This window comes from Aphelocoma coerulescens, chromosome 14, assembly GCF_041296385.1.
Source record: "Aphelocoma coerulescens isolate FSJ_1873_10779 chromosome 14, UR_Acoe_1.0, whole genome shotgun sequence".
Lineage (NCBI taxonomy): Eukaryota > Metazoa > Chordata > Aves > Passeriformes > Corvidae > Aphelocoma > Aphelocoma coerulescens.
In genome coordinates this window covers 16,851,823-16,868,059 of record NC_091028.1, presented here as the reverse complement: position 1 = coordinate 16,868,059, position 16,237 = coordinate 16,851,823, and the positions used below count along the sequence as shown (strand labels likewise).

At 38.8% G+C, this 16,237-nt stretch overlaps 1 protein-coding gene across 3 annotated transcripts in view; it reads right to left on the bottom strand.

The window, feature by feature from the left end:
* MYH11 (myosin heavy chain 11) overlaps nt 1–16,237 on the bottom strand; it is a 55,675-nt gene that overhangs the window by 13,914 nt on the left and 25,524 nt on the right. For 2 of the 3 annotated variants that reach the window (XM_069030150.1, XM_069030152.1), the window contains exons 6-25: nt 14,872–14,892; nt 12,536–12,628; nt 11,541–11,604; nt 10,241–10,339; nt 9,144–9,287; nt 7,634–7,729; nt 7,131–7,249; nt 6,813–6,965; nt 6,474–6,647; nt 6,136–6,309; nt 5,608–5,722; nt 4,808–5,001; nt 4,535–4,656; nt 4,354–4,423; nt 4,049–4,209; nt 3,111–3,219; nt 2,101–2,232; nt 1,615–1,821; nt 1,083–1,220; nt 305–428 (exon numbers count right to left, since the gene is read on the bottom strand). In XM_069030150.1, coding sequence (XP_068886251.1) covers nt 305–428; nt 1,083–1,220; nt 1,615–1,821; nt 2,101–2,232; nt 3,111–3,219; nt 4,049–4,209; nt 4,354–4,423; nt 4,535–4,656; nt 4,808–5,001; nt 5,608–5,722; nt 6,136–6,309; nt 6,474–6,647; nt 6,813–6,965; nt 7,131–7,249; nt 7,634–7,729; nt 9,144–9,287; nt 10,241–10,339; nt 11,541–11,604; nt 12,536–12,628; nt 14,872–14,892 — 2,509 coding nt within the window. The remainder of the gene's footprint in view (nt 1–304; nt 429–1,082; nt 1,221–1,614; nt 1,822–2,100; nt 2,233–3,110; nt 3,220–4,048; nt 4,210–4,353; nt 4,424–4,534; nt 4,657–4,807; nt 5,002–5,607; nt 5,723–6,135; nt 6,310–6,473; nt 6,648–6,812; nt 6,966–7,130; nt 7,250–7,633; nt 7,730–9,143; nt 9,288–10,240; nt 10,340–11,540; nt 11,605–12,535; nt 12,629–14,871; nt 14,893–16,237) is intronic. The other variant, XM_069030151.1, reaches the window with a different exon arrangement.

Genomic DNA, 16,237 nt, shown 5'->3' with positions numbered 1-16,237 from the left:
CAATGCCTTATTTCTAGCCATCCTAAAGAAGCATTTCTTTATCTTTCTGCAAAATAAGCATTTTTTTCCCCCTCAATTTTCTCTCTACTCTTTTGTATGTAAAAAATAAAAGGTTTCTGTGGTTTGACACCATGGGGATTTGGTGATTCTCACCAAATTGGCTTCAGCATAAAAAATTTGGAAAACACCACAAAGATTTTTTAGAAGTTGTCCCCAGATTCTGTTTAGGTTTTTTTGTTCTGTGCCACGGAAAAAGAAGAAATTCTCAACCCCCTCCCCCCCCCGAAACTATTGTTCATGTTACCTTCAAGTTCTGAAATCATAGATTCATGTTTGTTCTTGAGCTTTGTAAGATTTTTGGCTTTTTCTTCTTCTTCTGCAAGATTTGTTGTTAGATCACTTATTCTTTCCTCGAGGAGTTTTCTTTCCTTAAGAATAATAAAATACTTCTGTTAGCATAAGTGTCTGTCATTGGTGATCATAAATCAACTCTGCCAACCAAAACTGCCCAATAGATTGTCCTTTTATGCTGTCTTTCTTGAGATGGTAGTGATAGATTTCAATTTTTCAGTTACAGAGGAGCTATGGAATGGTATCTATGACTTCCATGTTCTCTAAGCTGCTGCTCTTAGAATCTTGTGCTCTCTGATGGCTGCTAAGTACAGGGCCCAGTTCACAGGAGCATTCCCTTTTCAAAAGTACTGGAAGACATGCTTATTTCCAGTTTTAATAATGAAGTTTGGTTGAAATTAGTTGAAAACCAAGAGAATTATTTAGTCTGCTCTTGGACAAGAAGACATGTCTTCCACTGATTGTGCTTGACTGCTGTGGATATTTTGCTTGAAGATATTTTTGCTACAGCAGATCTCAAACACAGTAGTTTTAAACAATTTTGAATTGTTTAAATGAGCACTGAAAAATTATCAGAAATGCATTTGATATATGCTGGACTGATGGCCTGGTGTAACTGTACATCCATGAGATTAGATAGTCAAGAGTATTCCTGTTGTTCTAGTGGAAGAGGAGGTTTTCTCTCAACTTTCACTACTTTCAGAGTAAGAAAGTGGACTCAGAACACTTACCTTGCTTAGCTTGTTATTCTGATCTTCCATTATCAGAATATCATCTTCCATTTTCTTTATCTTGCTATCTGCTGCTACTTTTTCAAGTTGCAGTTTCTGCCTTGCAGCTTCTTCTTCTTCCAGCTGTTCCTCAAGGTCCTTTGAGGGGGGAAAAAGAAAACCACAAAACATGAATTCTGGAAATAAAATACCACTTATATAATTCTTAAGAAAGGCTTAATGTTTATTACTGTATGTTGTAAACTTTGTTGTTTTTATTAAGAACTAGACAGTCTGCAATACTTGACAACATAGAATGAAAGATTTGTTAAAATAATGTTTTAGAGAAAAGATTATTTAAGATTGAGATGGGGAAAATGATAACTCTGGAGGAAAGAGCATCAATTGATTGTCTTTACTTCGGTGGCACAGACATACATCCTACAGAGGGTTGTGTAGCAAGCACTGTCCTAGGATCTGAGGTTTGCCAGTCTCTGTTGTTTGTCAGTGACATCCAAGTTATTGTCTGTATTTGTCACTTATTCCTCCTTACCAGCATTTGTTGTTGCATCTTTTTCTTCTCTGCCTGCAGCTGCTGGCTGCGCTCCTCCTCCTCCTCAATTCTGGCTTCCATCTCATGCAGGATCTCTTCCAGCTCTTGTTTCTTAGCAGCTAAACGGACTCTCATCTCCTCAGCCTCAGCATACAGCTCAGTTTCTGCCTGAAGCTGCTCTGCCAGGAGGTTCTTCTCTTCAACAAGCTGCACAAATGAAATGGAGAGGAAGTTAAGGCTTGGAGTGCAAATTGGCTGTTTCACTGGACAGTCCTGGGGTACAGGCAGGCAGCTCTACCACACATTTTTGTGTGGATGTTGGGCCTTTACTGAAGTGACTGGGAGCTTTTCTGCACTGACCTGTTCTGGACCATTGCTATGAAGAAATACATGAGTGCAAAGGAGAGAGACACCTTTATTATAACAGCTTCTAGACATGGTAAAAGAACAGCTAGTGTTTTCCACAGGCTCAGAGCTGTAAATCACCTGTGAGTGTTTCTGTTCAAGCTCCTTCAATTCACTCTCTGCTTTTTGTTGTCTTTCCTTAGTTTTTTGTAGTTCTTCGTCCTTGGCCTGCATTTCTTCCTCTTGGCGGGTGACTTGCAGCAGTGGTTTCACCTGGAAACAGAAAGGTTTTTCAAGAATGTTTCCTGTCAGTATTTGTGTTGCTGAGCATGGTGCTTAAAGTACTGACTGGCACTAGTGGTAGTGCTGCCATTGCTCAAGACTGGACAAATACTGTCCAGCCAAGCTTGATGTGAATATCTTTAAAGCCCCGAGCTTCAGCAGTGTTGCTCTTGGCTGTCTCTATGTTAATTCTTGGGGCCTTGTGAGCACCTCTGCCTCTGATAGTGTCACTTTTGGAATGGCTCCAGGCCTGTTTTAATCCCCTGATAATGTACAAAAGCTACATCTTCTGCTTAGAAAGGCAATATGCACACACACTGCCTATTTCTCGTTGCAGAGGAGATTGCTATCAATCAAAGTAGTAAAAGTTTTCTGAATCCAAACTGAAGACCATTCATGAAACACCCAAGCCTTTTTAATAGGAAAATAGACTTAATTTGCATGAGTGCCCAGCACAAAGATGTTTAGTGTCCCAGTTAGGAATTCTTGAGCTACTGGGCTCCCCATAGATCTATCACTCTGGATGTTCAGAAAATTCAGTTTTACTCTGTGTTCTCATTATCCACCCCTGTGAAATGATTTAATTTCATGGCAATTAAAAAAGTCCCCAAAGATGCAAAATCTTTTATGAATTTCTGCTTAAGTAGATTGTCTTCTTCTCAAGTTAGAACTAACTTTAATGTTAATGGCATAATATAACTATCCAGAGTATCTCTAATGCCAAATTTTGTGAAACGAATGAGGCTCTTGCCGTCAGCTTCACTGGGCTTTGGAACAAGGAGTATGCCTGACAATATGTACCTTGGTATCATGTGCATTTCATTTCTTTTGGAAAACTGAGGAGAGATATACTGATAGCAGTCACTCACTTTAGTAAACAGTCTCCACCACTGCCAGTTCCTCAGCTTCAGGTAAGCAGCACAATTTCTTTGGATAACCTTCATTGCAGTCAACTGTTGCTGTCTCTTAGCAAAGGCTCTGTGATTAAAAATGTAAAGCAAATTGGTTCAGTCTGAGAATAGAAGGTGTTTGCGAGGTACACACATTAAGCAAAGAAACGCTGGCATGAGAGTCTGCTGATGAGCCACATGGTTTGGGAAGTCTGGCACAAATTCTTTTGTTGCTTTAACAGTGCCTGTGCTTTCCTGAGGAAGGGTGATAACTCTGGTTAGCTGTCTGGTATTTTATTTTGGTTTTTTTGGCTGTTTGCCTTCCATGGGTAGGCACAGATGTATAGATCTAGTTCTGGCTGCGAACATCTTTCCAGAGTACACAGGGACTCAGATCTTGCACTGATCATCACTCTTGAAACATATTTCTTTGTCTGGCAATTTGAAAGCCTTGATAGTATGCAGAAAAAAAAGGCATTATTGTTGATAGTTTTATGGTGTACATTAACTGAGATCATGCTAGATGATCAGTGCTCCACGCTGAAGCTGTGGAAGAAATTATTTTATGTTTTATAGATGCCAGGGGTGCTGCTACTTGTAGTGTGTAAGACTCCAGTCTTAGCTTAGGATGCTCCTCCTCCTGCTGGTACAAATATATAAATATTTAAATGATGGGTCATTGTCTCAGCTTATTGTACAGAGGTGTGTGAGCAGCCTCACAATGTAACTGCTTTCCTGTAATTACACTGATCAGCCTCTTCTGGGCTGGAAGTGAAACCTTCATTGGACACGAGTTCTAATGCAGTATAAATAATAATGAAATGTCTCAGTATCTTCAGTTTGTTATATGGAAAACTAAAGGCCCCTGCAGATACTCTGCTGCAGAAGACATTCTATTTGTTAGCACATATTCTTACTTTCTTGCTAGGTAGCCTCGGGACATAGCTTGGAAGGCAATAATAACGTCTGTGATCTTCAGGTCTCTCTCTTCTTCCAGGTGAGCCAGAACACCAGTTCTGAAGAAGATTTTACTCTGTCCAATTCTGTACAAGTTGGGATCGAGCTCTAGTGCTTTGATCTGGAGGAAAACAGGGATATTTGTTAACTCCAGTGCTGAGGTTTAGGGTACTGAAAATCACTTCTCATTTCTGTTCAGTCTCAACATTTTTTATATAAGGAGTATAGACCCGATTGTCAACAGGATCAAAAATGCTTTCCTCACCATGAGTATGCAAGCCTGCTTCCCATCCATGAATCCTTTAGGAATGGCATTTGCAGCGAGAATCTCATATCTGCCAAAAGATGCTTATGTTAGGGAGGTTGAAACGCACTGGACGGTTTTGTACAGACAGACAGGTATTACAGCTCTACTGAACCCAGAACTGGGGCTGAGGGACTCGTACCGCTGGCGGAACTCCTGGAAGACGATCCTGTTGGGGAATCCCTGCCGGCAGATACGGATCCCTTCCAGGACACCATTGCAGCGCAACTGCTCAAGCACTAAATGGGCATCAAGCTTTCCAGACTGAAAGGGGAACAAAAGGTATTTTAGCACAAATTTACAAAAATGTCCGTATATCTATGTTTGAAGACATCGTTCAGCTCTGCCATGTGCAGCTAGCAGCTCAACAGCAATAATGTGCCAGGAGTCTGAAAACCAAGCATCTGAAATTTACCCTTTTTTCATGATTTGGAATGATGCAGCGGACAAAGTTGGGATTGGTATTCCTTAAGGTGGTCATCAGTTTGGTCAGCTGCTCCTTATAGAGTTGTCCAACAGTACGGAACATGCCTTTCTTGGTTTTTGAAGAACTGGGAAGTGAACTTTCACTCATCTTCGCCATTTGGTCCAGCCCAACTATACGGTCCACTGAAATAGAGAAGAAAGAATGGAACAGTTTATAAACTGTCCTTGCCTCACATTACACCCATCACTGGCATTGTTACACTGCAGCTTGCCAAAGAGGACCAGTATATTTTTTATGCAATAGAAGCATTCTGACAAATGTACTAGAAGCCCTTTTGGGTAAATAGTCTACTTCTGTCAAAGATGAAAATGTGGATTTTTTTAAGTAGTGACAGAATGGAGCAACTGAATACCCAGAATATATTTTGTCCATGAATTAAATAGAACTGTACAGAACTTACATGAGAGGATTCATAAAACCTAACAATAACCTGTTTTAAATGAGGTCTACAATATTACATATTCAGCAACATTATAACAGTGTGATGAATAATTTTTATTCAGTTGCTGAATAATATTAAGGAAATTTTTTGATAGTGCTTAAAACTCTCTAAAGAAATTTTTCATAAACATGTCTTTAGAACACATTATTCTTATTTCTTAGTTCAGTCTCTTCTATGCTTATCATGTTCACACTTGTGTGCTGCCAGCAAGGGATGGCTGTCAAAAAGTTCTGGTAGGAGTTTCTCCCTTTAAACCCCATCACTGATTTAGAGTTGTGATTCATACCATCCTTCCAAAGGTCTGCTACAAATTTGTCTGAAGACTGGTTCAGCAGAGAAGTCACATTGTCGTTTAGTGGATCCATGTTCTTTGTCAGCCAGGCAGTTGCGTTGTAGGTAACCTGCAGGGAACAGTGAATGCTACATCAAAAATTTGTTCTTGATAAGAAATCTGGAGTGTCCAAGAACACAGGGCACTGTATCAACACAAAATCAGACAAGTAATTTGCAAAGCTTTCTAGGGTTGAGAGTTGAGTATTTATTCTCACATGTACTAATGTCTTTAAAAAGTCTGCTTGCTAGAAAAGAATCCAAATTACTTGGATTTTCAATAACCTTGGTGCTGGTTATTTTTCTTTTCTTCTGAGCTTAGCACAACCATGATTTGCAAATCTTATTTCATGTGTTGTGTAATTAAAGCACTTAGTAAGCCCATTTTGTAATTAAAGCCATGTCTCATCAATGCAGGTACCACAATGTTTCTCTTTGATCCTTTGGGTATCCCTAAGTCAAAATAGCTCAATCTGTCCAGTACCTTTCCTGCATAGTGCATTATACAGAACTCTGTTTTATCCTTGAGTTGCTTGGGCTTCTGGAATTTGGGATGGTTGCCTTGTTCTTGAATTAGTTTCTCCACAAAGGATGTGTCAGTAGCCTTGGGGAACCAGCACTCTTCATCCAGCAAAGCCAGGACACCAGGAGGATTGGTCTGCAACAGGAGCAGTATCAGATCAGAAACATCACAAGCAGAGGCAGAGACAGAGCACCACGTTCTTCACCCCTGAGGTTACAAATCCTTCCAGGAAATAAAGGATCTCTTGTTGTACTGACACGTAACTATGTAGTATCCCACCTACAGAGAGATAATCTTACTGGTCTTTCGATCAGCTCAATGCAAGGTTGCAGGTCAAGGCCAAAGTCAATGAAATTCCATTCAATGCCCTCTCGCTGGTATTCCTCTTGCTCCAGTATAAACATTGTGTGGTTGAAAAGCTGCTGAAGTTTCTCATTAGTGTAGTTGATGCAGAGCTGCTCAAAGGAATTGATCTGTGAAGAGGAAAAAAGTGAGTTCATAATGTTAGAAAGAGGCCTTTAAGAGTGAACTTAAATGTTAAGATAGTATTTGCTATTTTGTATTTCTTTTTGCATATTAAAGTAATTAAAATATAAGGATCTATATCAGTTTAATCAGCTTGTGTCCGCAGTATATACCTCAAAAATCTCAAATCCAGCAATGTCAAGGATCCCCAAGAAAGAAGCTCCTTGTCTTTTTGTTTTATCGAGAGCTTTGTTCACGCGAGCCAGGATCCAACGGAAAAGACGCTCAAATTTTGCCTTGGCCAAAGCTTCTATGGCAAAGTCCGCCTGGAAAAGGTAAGAGGAGATTGTAAGTGAAAGAAGAAACCCACTTAGCTGTTAATTTCTGAAGAAATGAGATATAAAATGGACATTTCCCTTTAGACAAGATGTAAAGAGAAATAGAAAAAGGGAAAATAGCTTCAGGAGAGCTGAGCAGAGTGCATGTGGTACCTGCTCTTTGGTCTGAGCTTTCTGGACAACATCTCGTCCAACCTTGATTCTTGGGGTCAGAATAGATCTTGTGAAATCTGTCACATTAATCCCCATCAGGTGGCACACTTTTTGTGCAGCTAGAATAAAAAAGTGAGATTTGATTTCAGACTGAATTTCCTCTTAGCAGGTCAGTAAGTGTGAATATGAGTAGCTCAGCAAGTATGTGGAGTTATTTATATTCTGTAAAAGCTCCTCTATTGTACAAACAAGAGATGACACTTGCCATAAAAGTAACATTTGTGATCCAAGCAACAAATTCACCATTCATCAATTTATGGATTCAAGATTACTAGAAAAGGCAATGATAGCTGAGCTGATTTTAAGGATGGGTTATATTTTAAAGCCTGAGAGCTACATAGGAAATAGCAATTAAATAAAAAATACTGATAAAGAGTGCTTATTCAGTTGCTATTTTATTAATTTCTTAATGTTAAATAAAATTTTGAAGTGGAAAATCTTACCAGTATCATCTGGCATAGAAGCTTGATCAGTGTTTCTCTCCTTCTTGAAGACAATATTACCCAGTTGTAGGACAGATGAAACGACCCTCAGTATAGCTGTAAGAGAAACAGGTAATATAAATGAGGACCAGAATGGCCATGTTTTGAAAGCTCTGTTCTCTGCAATAACATTCTGTTGCCTGTGATAGTTTGTACCTCTCCGGAAAGAGTTAGGCTTGCTTTAAAGGACTGTGCCATAAACTGCAGGAGTTTGAATGCTGTTTGAGCAACAATCTCCACAATCTGTGCAGTGGAGTAAATGGGCCAGTCTGGGAACACCAGCACCTCAAGCTAAGTTAGGATGGCTCTCCAGGCAGATCCCCACATCTCAGGAACTTGTCTCCCACTCAGTGCCTGTAGCATCTGTCCTGCTCAGTCACTCGAGTATTTCTGAGTTTAAAATAAAAAATATATCTGAATTACCAGCAGCTTCAAAAATGTGTGGCACTTCTGAATGTCAGTTATTCAGGGACATATGGATATTTTGTTGTGCAACTAAAATCAAATGTGTACATATCTTTGAAGGATTAGTGTCAAAGTACAGAAAAGTAATTGACAATGTTTGATTATTAAAATATATATAAATGTGATTCCACCTAATCTCGGGTAGTAAAATCTACTGATATGTTACAGGTGAGGTTGTATGAATCTGGGGAGTTTTATTTGTTTATCTGATAAATTTACATAGGAGAAGGATACTGTCCTAATGGGCTTCTGTTTTAGAGCATGAAATCAAAGGGGTTCAGACAGTAACATAATGACTCCTGCTGCTGCAGTGGAGAATGCTGCCGTCCACACCACTACTGTCAGGAGAGCAGACCAGTGTGCACCAGTAACATCATCTAGATTGACAAAGGCTGGGGTTTTGCTCAACATCCCTCGGTCACTGATGCAGGTGAGGGATGTGCCCTGCTGCTGCAGCTGCTCCAAGGCTCAGGCAATGGGAGGATGCTGCTTTTGCCACCAGGTGTCACTTGGGACGTGGCAATTTGCATCCGAGGGCGCTGCACACTCCCAGCAACACTGAACTAAAAGCTATGCAGGTGGATGTCTCTGGCAGGCCTACATTTTCTAGACAGTTTAGTTGTTTCATGCTCTTTGCTTTTATTCCTCTTTTCTCTGAATCAGTGAGTACATATGAGTTATTTGAGCTTGTTCCATTTCTTTAAAAAATAAATCATATTATATTGCAACTTTTTCGTGCTAGTTGTTGGAAAGTTCTGAAAAATGGCTTTAAATGGCCATTACTGTTGATAGAACTGGCTTGGACTTAGTAATCTCTTTTTGGATATGTAGGGAGTTCCAATGAGAAATATTCTCTTTCATAAACAAATTAGCTTTGCAAAGTGATTATTCTGGACAGAATTAACCTCTGCATTTGCATCTCTATGTAGTGTCACTTGCAGATGTATATCTTAAATAGCTGTATATACTTGAATATCCTGAATACAGTGTTGATAAAAATTCTCACATGTCTGTTCCTCATCAGTAAAGCCCATAATTTTCATGGCTTCCAAGGTCTCCTGGAACATTTCATCATCTTGTTGAGAAGGAATAGGCACGTAGCCACTAGATAGAAAGGTGTAATTGTTGAAGCCTTCCAGCAACAAATCATCTAAAAAGAAGAAGAAAAGCTTTATTTAAGTGCATCTACTTAATGCTCTTGGTTCATGAATTCTCCTATGGAACAACAGAAAAACCCACAACATTATCACCAAAGGAAGATTCTGCTTGTATGAGGAGTTTAGGGTTTTGTGGTACACGAATATTTTCAAAATAACTATTTTAGCAAGCTTGATGGTGTTAAGTTTCCAGTTTTCATTAGTGACTGGGGAACGTCTCTGCACCTTGGGGTAATTTTGTGTCCTATGGACTCAAATCTGAGCCACTCTTCCCCAGATTCTTTTATTTAGTGCCATATGTAACCTACTCAGAATTATGCCTCTGCCTGTGGGGATTCAGGTAATAATAAGAATGAAACCAGGCAACAACCAAATTGGGCCAAACTAACAGGCTATTCAACCCTATTCTATGGCCACCAGCAGATTCTTAGGTAAGGAACATAAAAGCCAGTTATCCATTGCTTTATACATTCTTTGGCAGTGATTGAGGGAAATATGTCATATTTGAACCGTGATGTTCCAATACATTTGAAACTGTGGCTTTCAGAGTGTAATAATGTTCTATGGCAAAGACATTCTCTTAATTTATTTTAAAACAACAAGCCGATATGCTTGTTGGAATCCCCAGTTTCTTTTGTGTAAAGCAATTAATAACTTCCCAATTTTCTTCTTGAAATTATTCAAGATGGGATCTGAATGAGTCTACATCTCCTGTAAATTTAAATATCCTGTAAACTGCCTCAAACAGGTGGACATGAATTGATGCTTTTGTATAATTCACTTGAGAAAATTATTTTCTATAGCTAAAATTCATAGCTATTTCTATGCCTGTTTATTTATAGAAAGTATTGAATGACATATAATTACATAAATTAAGATAAATACTTAGGCAAGCGATTGCTCAGACTATTCAATGAGATGAGAGAACCATTAGTAAGGAACTTACTTCTCATTTGTTCAGAAGCTCCAGCAATCAAATAGTAAAAGATGTGAAACGTTCTTTCATCTTTAGCCTGACGAATTGCACGGGATTTTTCAAGCAAATCTGTTTGTCAAGTATGTTAAAAAAATTTTCTTAATTGTGCTATCAGCCTCAGAACCATCAATAGCATTGTCAAAGTATTTGCCATGAGCTTGTAAAACACTAATATGTGTCTAATTCTGTGGCAGAAGCTCTGGTATTGGTATAGTGCTTACCACAAAAAGCAGATCAATTTCGTACCTCTTATTGCAGGGTAAATGCTGGTAATCATGGCAGTAAGCACAATAGACCTAAGTGCTTCTAAAATCAGAGGTATAAAACTAATATTATCTATATCACAATATAACTCACAGCACTTTGAAAATTAAGTACCAATATAATTCTTTAACCATAAGGTGGGGCTGCTAGAAAAAGAGTTCTTGAGGTGAGTATTGTAGGTATAAAAGCAATAAAATCAAGTTTTATTTATGAACCATTTTTGTGACTATAAGCTAATAAAAATGAAGTTAGCAATAGTGTATTTCAATACCAGTCAGTGATTCACTCTTTAAAAGCTAAAGTGCTGTAGATAAAACTTCAGTTAAGACCAAAAATGTTAAAACATGACTTTTTCTAAAGATCAGCTGTCAAAATAAGAGCAGAATTATAAACTGTTGCTTGATGCTATATTCAAGGGATAAGGTCCTTCTTTATAGCTGTGTCATTCTTTCTCATCTATTGGAGCAAGAAGCTCCTTCTGTATGCAAAAATGAGCAGTGCAACATGGAGGAAACTACCTGCATATTAATATGTTCATTAAAACATACTACCTCATAAACATAGCCAAGGGAACAGGCAACATACTTGACAGACAAGGTCAGACTGAGCTGAATTTCTCTGTACATTTTCCCTGAAAAAATACATCAGGGTTATTGATATACAGCTCCCTGCTCTGGGTGTGTAATTTGACACAGCAGTCAGTATTTAGCATCCAGGCAAGACGAGTTCTCTGGTCATGAAAATGTCCCTTGCCATCGCCTAAGTTACGGTTTGTCCAGTTTCTGAAGCTGTATTTGGGGAATAGCTCCCTTTCCCATGGCTGAGAAAACAGCCTTGAAAACATAAACCTGAGAGCAAGACAAACTGAGAAGCTGGTATCAGCACAGAGCCACTTCCCTCCCTCTTTGTTTATAGCAGCCTCATCAGTATTTGCCTTTCTTAGACATGCAATGAGCTTGTTTATCTTACTTCCTCTCAGCCTAGTGCAGCTCACTGAAAAGGATACAAGTCTCTATGTTTGCTCCAACAATGTAGCCCGTCACATCAAAGTTGATGCGGATGAATTTGCCCTGTGAATGAAAAGAAGATCTAAATTGGGCTATTCTTTCAGCTTATGCCAGGTTTTCTGACTTTAGCCAGTATTTAGCCTGTTTCATAAGATGTGTGCATCATCCTCCCTAGAGTAACATGCTTGACTCCCTCCTGCTGGGACAACCTGTGGAACAGCCTGAAAGGAAGTGAACTTCTCTGATATTCCCTCTGTACAGATTTCCCCCCACTTTGTTCAGGCACTTAGAGGGAAAGGAGTTCTCCCTGCTGGACTAGGCTTTGGAAGCAGGGGTAGGACATCTTTGTTTTACTTTGATTTCCACAAAGTCAGTGAGGGAACAGCCTTGGATCTGTGTAACTCACTCTGCTAAGGTTGACCCACGTGGATCCCTAAAATTTGCAAGGAGAGAACAGAGGTGGGAGAGGAGGGTCTGCAGGGAAAACAGGCATCTGCCAGCACTTGCAGGAAGAAGTGTCATCAGATAATGACAGCTCTCAGCTCACAACATTCTAACTCAGATCTGTGTAACTGTTATTTCTTTTTTCTCTATTTTTTTCTCCATTTTCTATTTATTATCTTAACCAGGACATAACAGACACACCTTATGAGATATATACTCAACAATGGTGCAAAGAAAATGGAAGTACAGATTTGGTTTGCAAATATTCTGAAGGTGGATATCTGCTGGAGCAGAAGGTCACTCTAAAAGGTCACACATAGACTGCTAAATTGTGAGAGACAATGTTACTGCCAAGTTTAAGCCTGATCTTTAATCTTCTATCAAGCCAAATTCCTATTTCAGAGGAGAATTCTAAACTGTTTTTAAGGGATCAGTTTTAAGGCTCTCTTTAGAGAGAAGCACTGATGGGGACCACTGCCTGTACACTGGCTTTTAAAAGGTGTTTTACCTCCCCCTCCACCCCAGACCGACCTGGATTTCTCCTACTTACGAATCTGGAGGAGTTGTCATTCTTCACAGTTTTGGCATTTCCAAAAGCTTCAAGAATAGGGTTTGCCTGTAGAAGCTGTTTTTCCAGCTCACCCTAAAATTCATTCAGAAGCAGTTAACACTGAACTTCGTAATTACTTACCTGAAACCAACACTTGTACACAGGAGAGAAAGGTGAAATCCAAGTTAAGTCTCTATTTTTTTTGCTGAATACTGCATTTCATGTGGATTTGTTTTCATTCTTGATTAATCTTTGTGTTTATCTATTTGTGTAATTGACTGCTGCCCTGTATACATGACCCTTTTCCAGCCCTGTTGCCTGTGACAGATCAAATTCTATTAATCTGTTTAACATCATGACTGGCCTTCCTTAAAAAAGAGGGTCATTCAATGTCAATTTTTTTTCCCAGTTTAGTATAATTTTTTAAAGGGATATTCTTAAAGGAACCTCTAGCATGTCTTTTCCAAGTTAGTTTATTGAGACCCTTTGCTAGCAAATGACAACGTAATTAGAATAACTTGCCGAGAATAATTTTAATGTAATGCAGCACAAAGCTACAAAGCAGATTTCATCAAGTCTATTAATAATGATCCATGCAAGGCTACTTAGGTTAAATATGGAATTGCATTGATTGATTTCAAACTAGGATAATGAATTCTCATGCAAACACACAAACTTCGTATTATATTGTTAATTGTGATTGGTAATTGCTAAGGAAACAAATCATGCATGCAATGAAACAGGCATGCATTTAATTCTATATATTTACCTAATCCTATTTCTAAGCAAATCAATGAAGTTGAAAAAATACTTTGAATATGTATACAGCTTTTCAGAACTCTTCATTCAACTTTGTCCTATGAGATTATTTACATTCACATTTACTTTGCCACACTATTCGTTGAATACTACTCCATGGTAACACGCATTATTTCAAATAACTCACCTTGAAAAGGAAAATGTCCTTGATAGATAATATGATATAATTTAAATCATTTTAATTGGAAATTAAGGCAATATTTTGTTTGAATCTAGGAAATAATTTGGAAAATGAAAGCGCTCCCAATTAATGTGCAAATCTGGTAACCTTTTTCTAAATGTCACTCCTGAATGTCTTGTAACTCCTATGGCAATGATGAGAGCTACCTCAGCAGTACTATTAAAAAGCTTACTACCCAAGAGTTGGAGGAGGAAGGAAGGAAAATTTCCAAACAAGTTCATACAGGAATCCTAGAATAAGTAATGAATTCCTAAAAGTCCCTGAAGATTCTTTGTACTGAGCAGATCTGTCCAGTTACTCTGTGTAGATTAAAAAGTCCAGTATAAGCAAAGGGTGTTGCTGCAATCAGATGGTGACATCTGAAATAGTACCTTGTCTGTTAAAATGAGACAGACACCACCTGCTTCTACTGAGAACTGAACTATGCCATAAACCTGGGTATAAAACTATGGCTCCACATGGACAGCACTGTGTGCAGCTTAAGTCCACCAAACTCCACAGAAGTGCCTATGCCAACCATTAATTAAGTTTTTTTTTTTTTTTTTGCAGAGAGATTGTCAAAAGAAGTACTAAATTAACTAAGAGGCAACACTGTCATAGCTGAAGTCTGAGAGGCAGCAGTCAGAATGGGGCAAAAAAGACTGCATGAAAGAAAATAAATCCCATTTGCCTGGCACAGAAACACCAAGAATATGCCAGCTAACCTGCCTGGATTCCCAAAGCATCGCTATGTGGTATGCCACACAGAGAGGAGGGCCTGTAACACACCTGCAGACAGGTGCTGCAGTGGGAATTGCTCTGTTACATGTCACAGCAGCAAGTTAAGAACATGCTGACCCTTGTGGTGGTGCACAATTCTCAACAGTTACACGGAAATGCAAAATTCCAAGCAATAACAAATGGAAAGCATGCAGCCAAACAAATCAAACACTGTGAGGTTTAGGAATTATTTCACAACAGTCCTAAAAAGTTCAACCTGAAGCACAGAAAGCATTTGGGTATTTCATTCAGAAACCACATTGTTTCATTTCAGGCTGAGCGGCTCTTCCAGGATCGTGGGAAATTTAATTCAAACTATGGCAATTTGAACACACACAGAGATATAGAAGAGAGTGATATTTGAAAGATGACCCAGCCTGTGTCAGACCTCATTCTTTACCATGGAGCCTGACACAGTTAGGGTTGATTTGTGAGAGCATTTGGTGCTATTGTTGCTTTTTATCATATCATACAACATATTTCAACAAAATCTCTCTTAAATTTTTGGGGTGCAACAATAGCATGCAGATCTACACTCAGTGCCTTAAACACACATCAAACAGTCTAAGTTACTCACGTAGGCAAAAGATGGACCTTGCTGTATTGAATAACATGGTATAAAATAAGTGTCAGTATAATTTCTATTAGACAGACATTTTTATTGTTTTTCCTCTATTAAAATAACCAGTACACAGTTTCCATGCAAATAAACCAGGAATACAGATATGAACAATCTATTGCAGACATACCAAGGGCACAAATACCATTAACATACATAGAGCATTTTAACTGAAGAGAAGAAAAAACCCTGAAGCAAAGGGGTGGGATTTGGATCCAGTCCCAGGTTAGTCTCTCAGGACCAGACAAGGGCAAATATTTTTATGATAAATTCCTTATTCTTCTCTGGTGCATTTTGTTATTCATTATATTTTAATGACTGAAATTGCAGTGTCAGTAGTTCTAATCATTGAATTACTATTTGTCAGCATGGTCCAGAACAAATTAGACTTTCTCTCAGCTCCTCTCTGATGGATATTTGCCTTCAGGTCTGTCTCAGGGCAAATTTGATCCTGAGACTCACGTAATTCCCCAGAGGAGTCAGCAGCAACTGCAGTTGGGGATGGCTTTGGCACCCCAAGTTCATTTCCCCCAGACACTGAGCAGGATCTCAATAGGCAGAAATAATTTTTTTTGCATAAACATTAAACATTAGTCTTGGACTGTTTCCACAAAATTTAATCACAGTTTTCTAGAAAATACTACTCAAAAGGACATCTACTCCTTCCCCTGCCCCAAATTAGAATCTCCTGTACATAAAAGCCCAGCTATTTGTGGTGGAAGAGGGAGGGCTGCACATCCTGTGCTCTGCTGACGCATGGGCAGGGGCAGCTGCAAGACCCAGCACAGGGGTGGTCATGAGATTTTACTTTACTTCCCCTTTCCCTACTAATTACTCATCTTGGACCCAGTCTTGTATTTGAGACACGATGAAATGTCTTCCTGAATTAAGCCTGTATTTTGTCATAAAAGTGAATTGCTTCATTTTTTTGCAGAAGTTTTGAGTAACATTGGAAAGGCTGGAAATGACATAGGACCTGGAATTGTATCACTGAGAAGAGCAAAGACAGCTGAGAGCCTCAGCCATGGTAATGATCTCCAGGAACTGGGCAGGTATATGGTTCAAAGTAAGAAAATGAACTTTAGTCTCTCAGGCAAGACTATTACAAATTTTGAAGTCACAAAGTACTTATAAAAAATTGTGCCTTTCAAAATTGTTACCTCTGACAGAGCAGTAAAAAGAAAAGACAAGTTTTATACTGGGACTCTTTGCTAGTTAGTAAGAAAACTTAGTAACAAATCCAATCAAAACTTTGGAAGTTTAAATGCTGGTATACATTTTTATGATGCTGTTGGACAATGTGTTAGTTACTGGCTTTCCCACA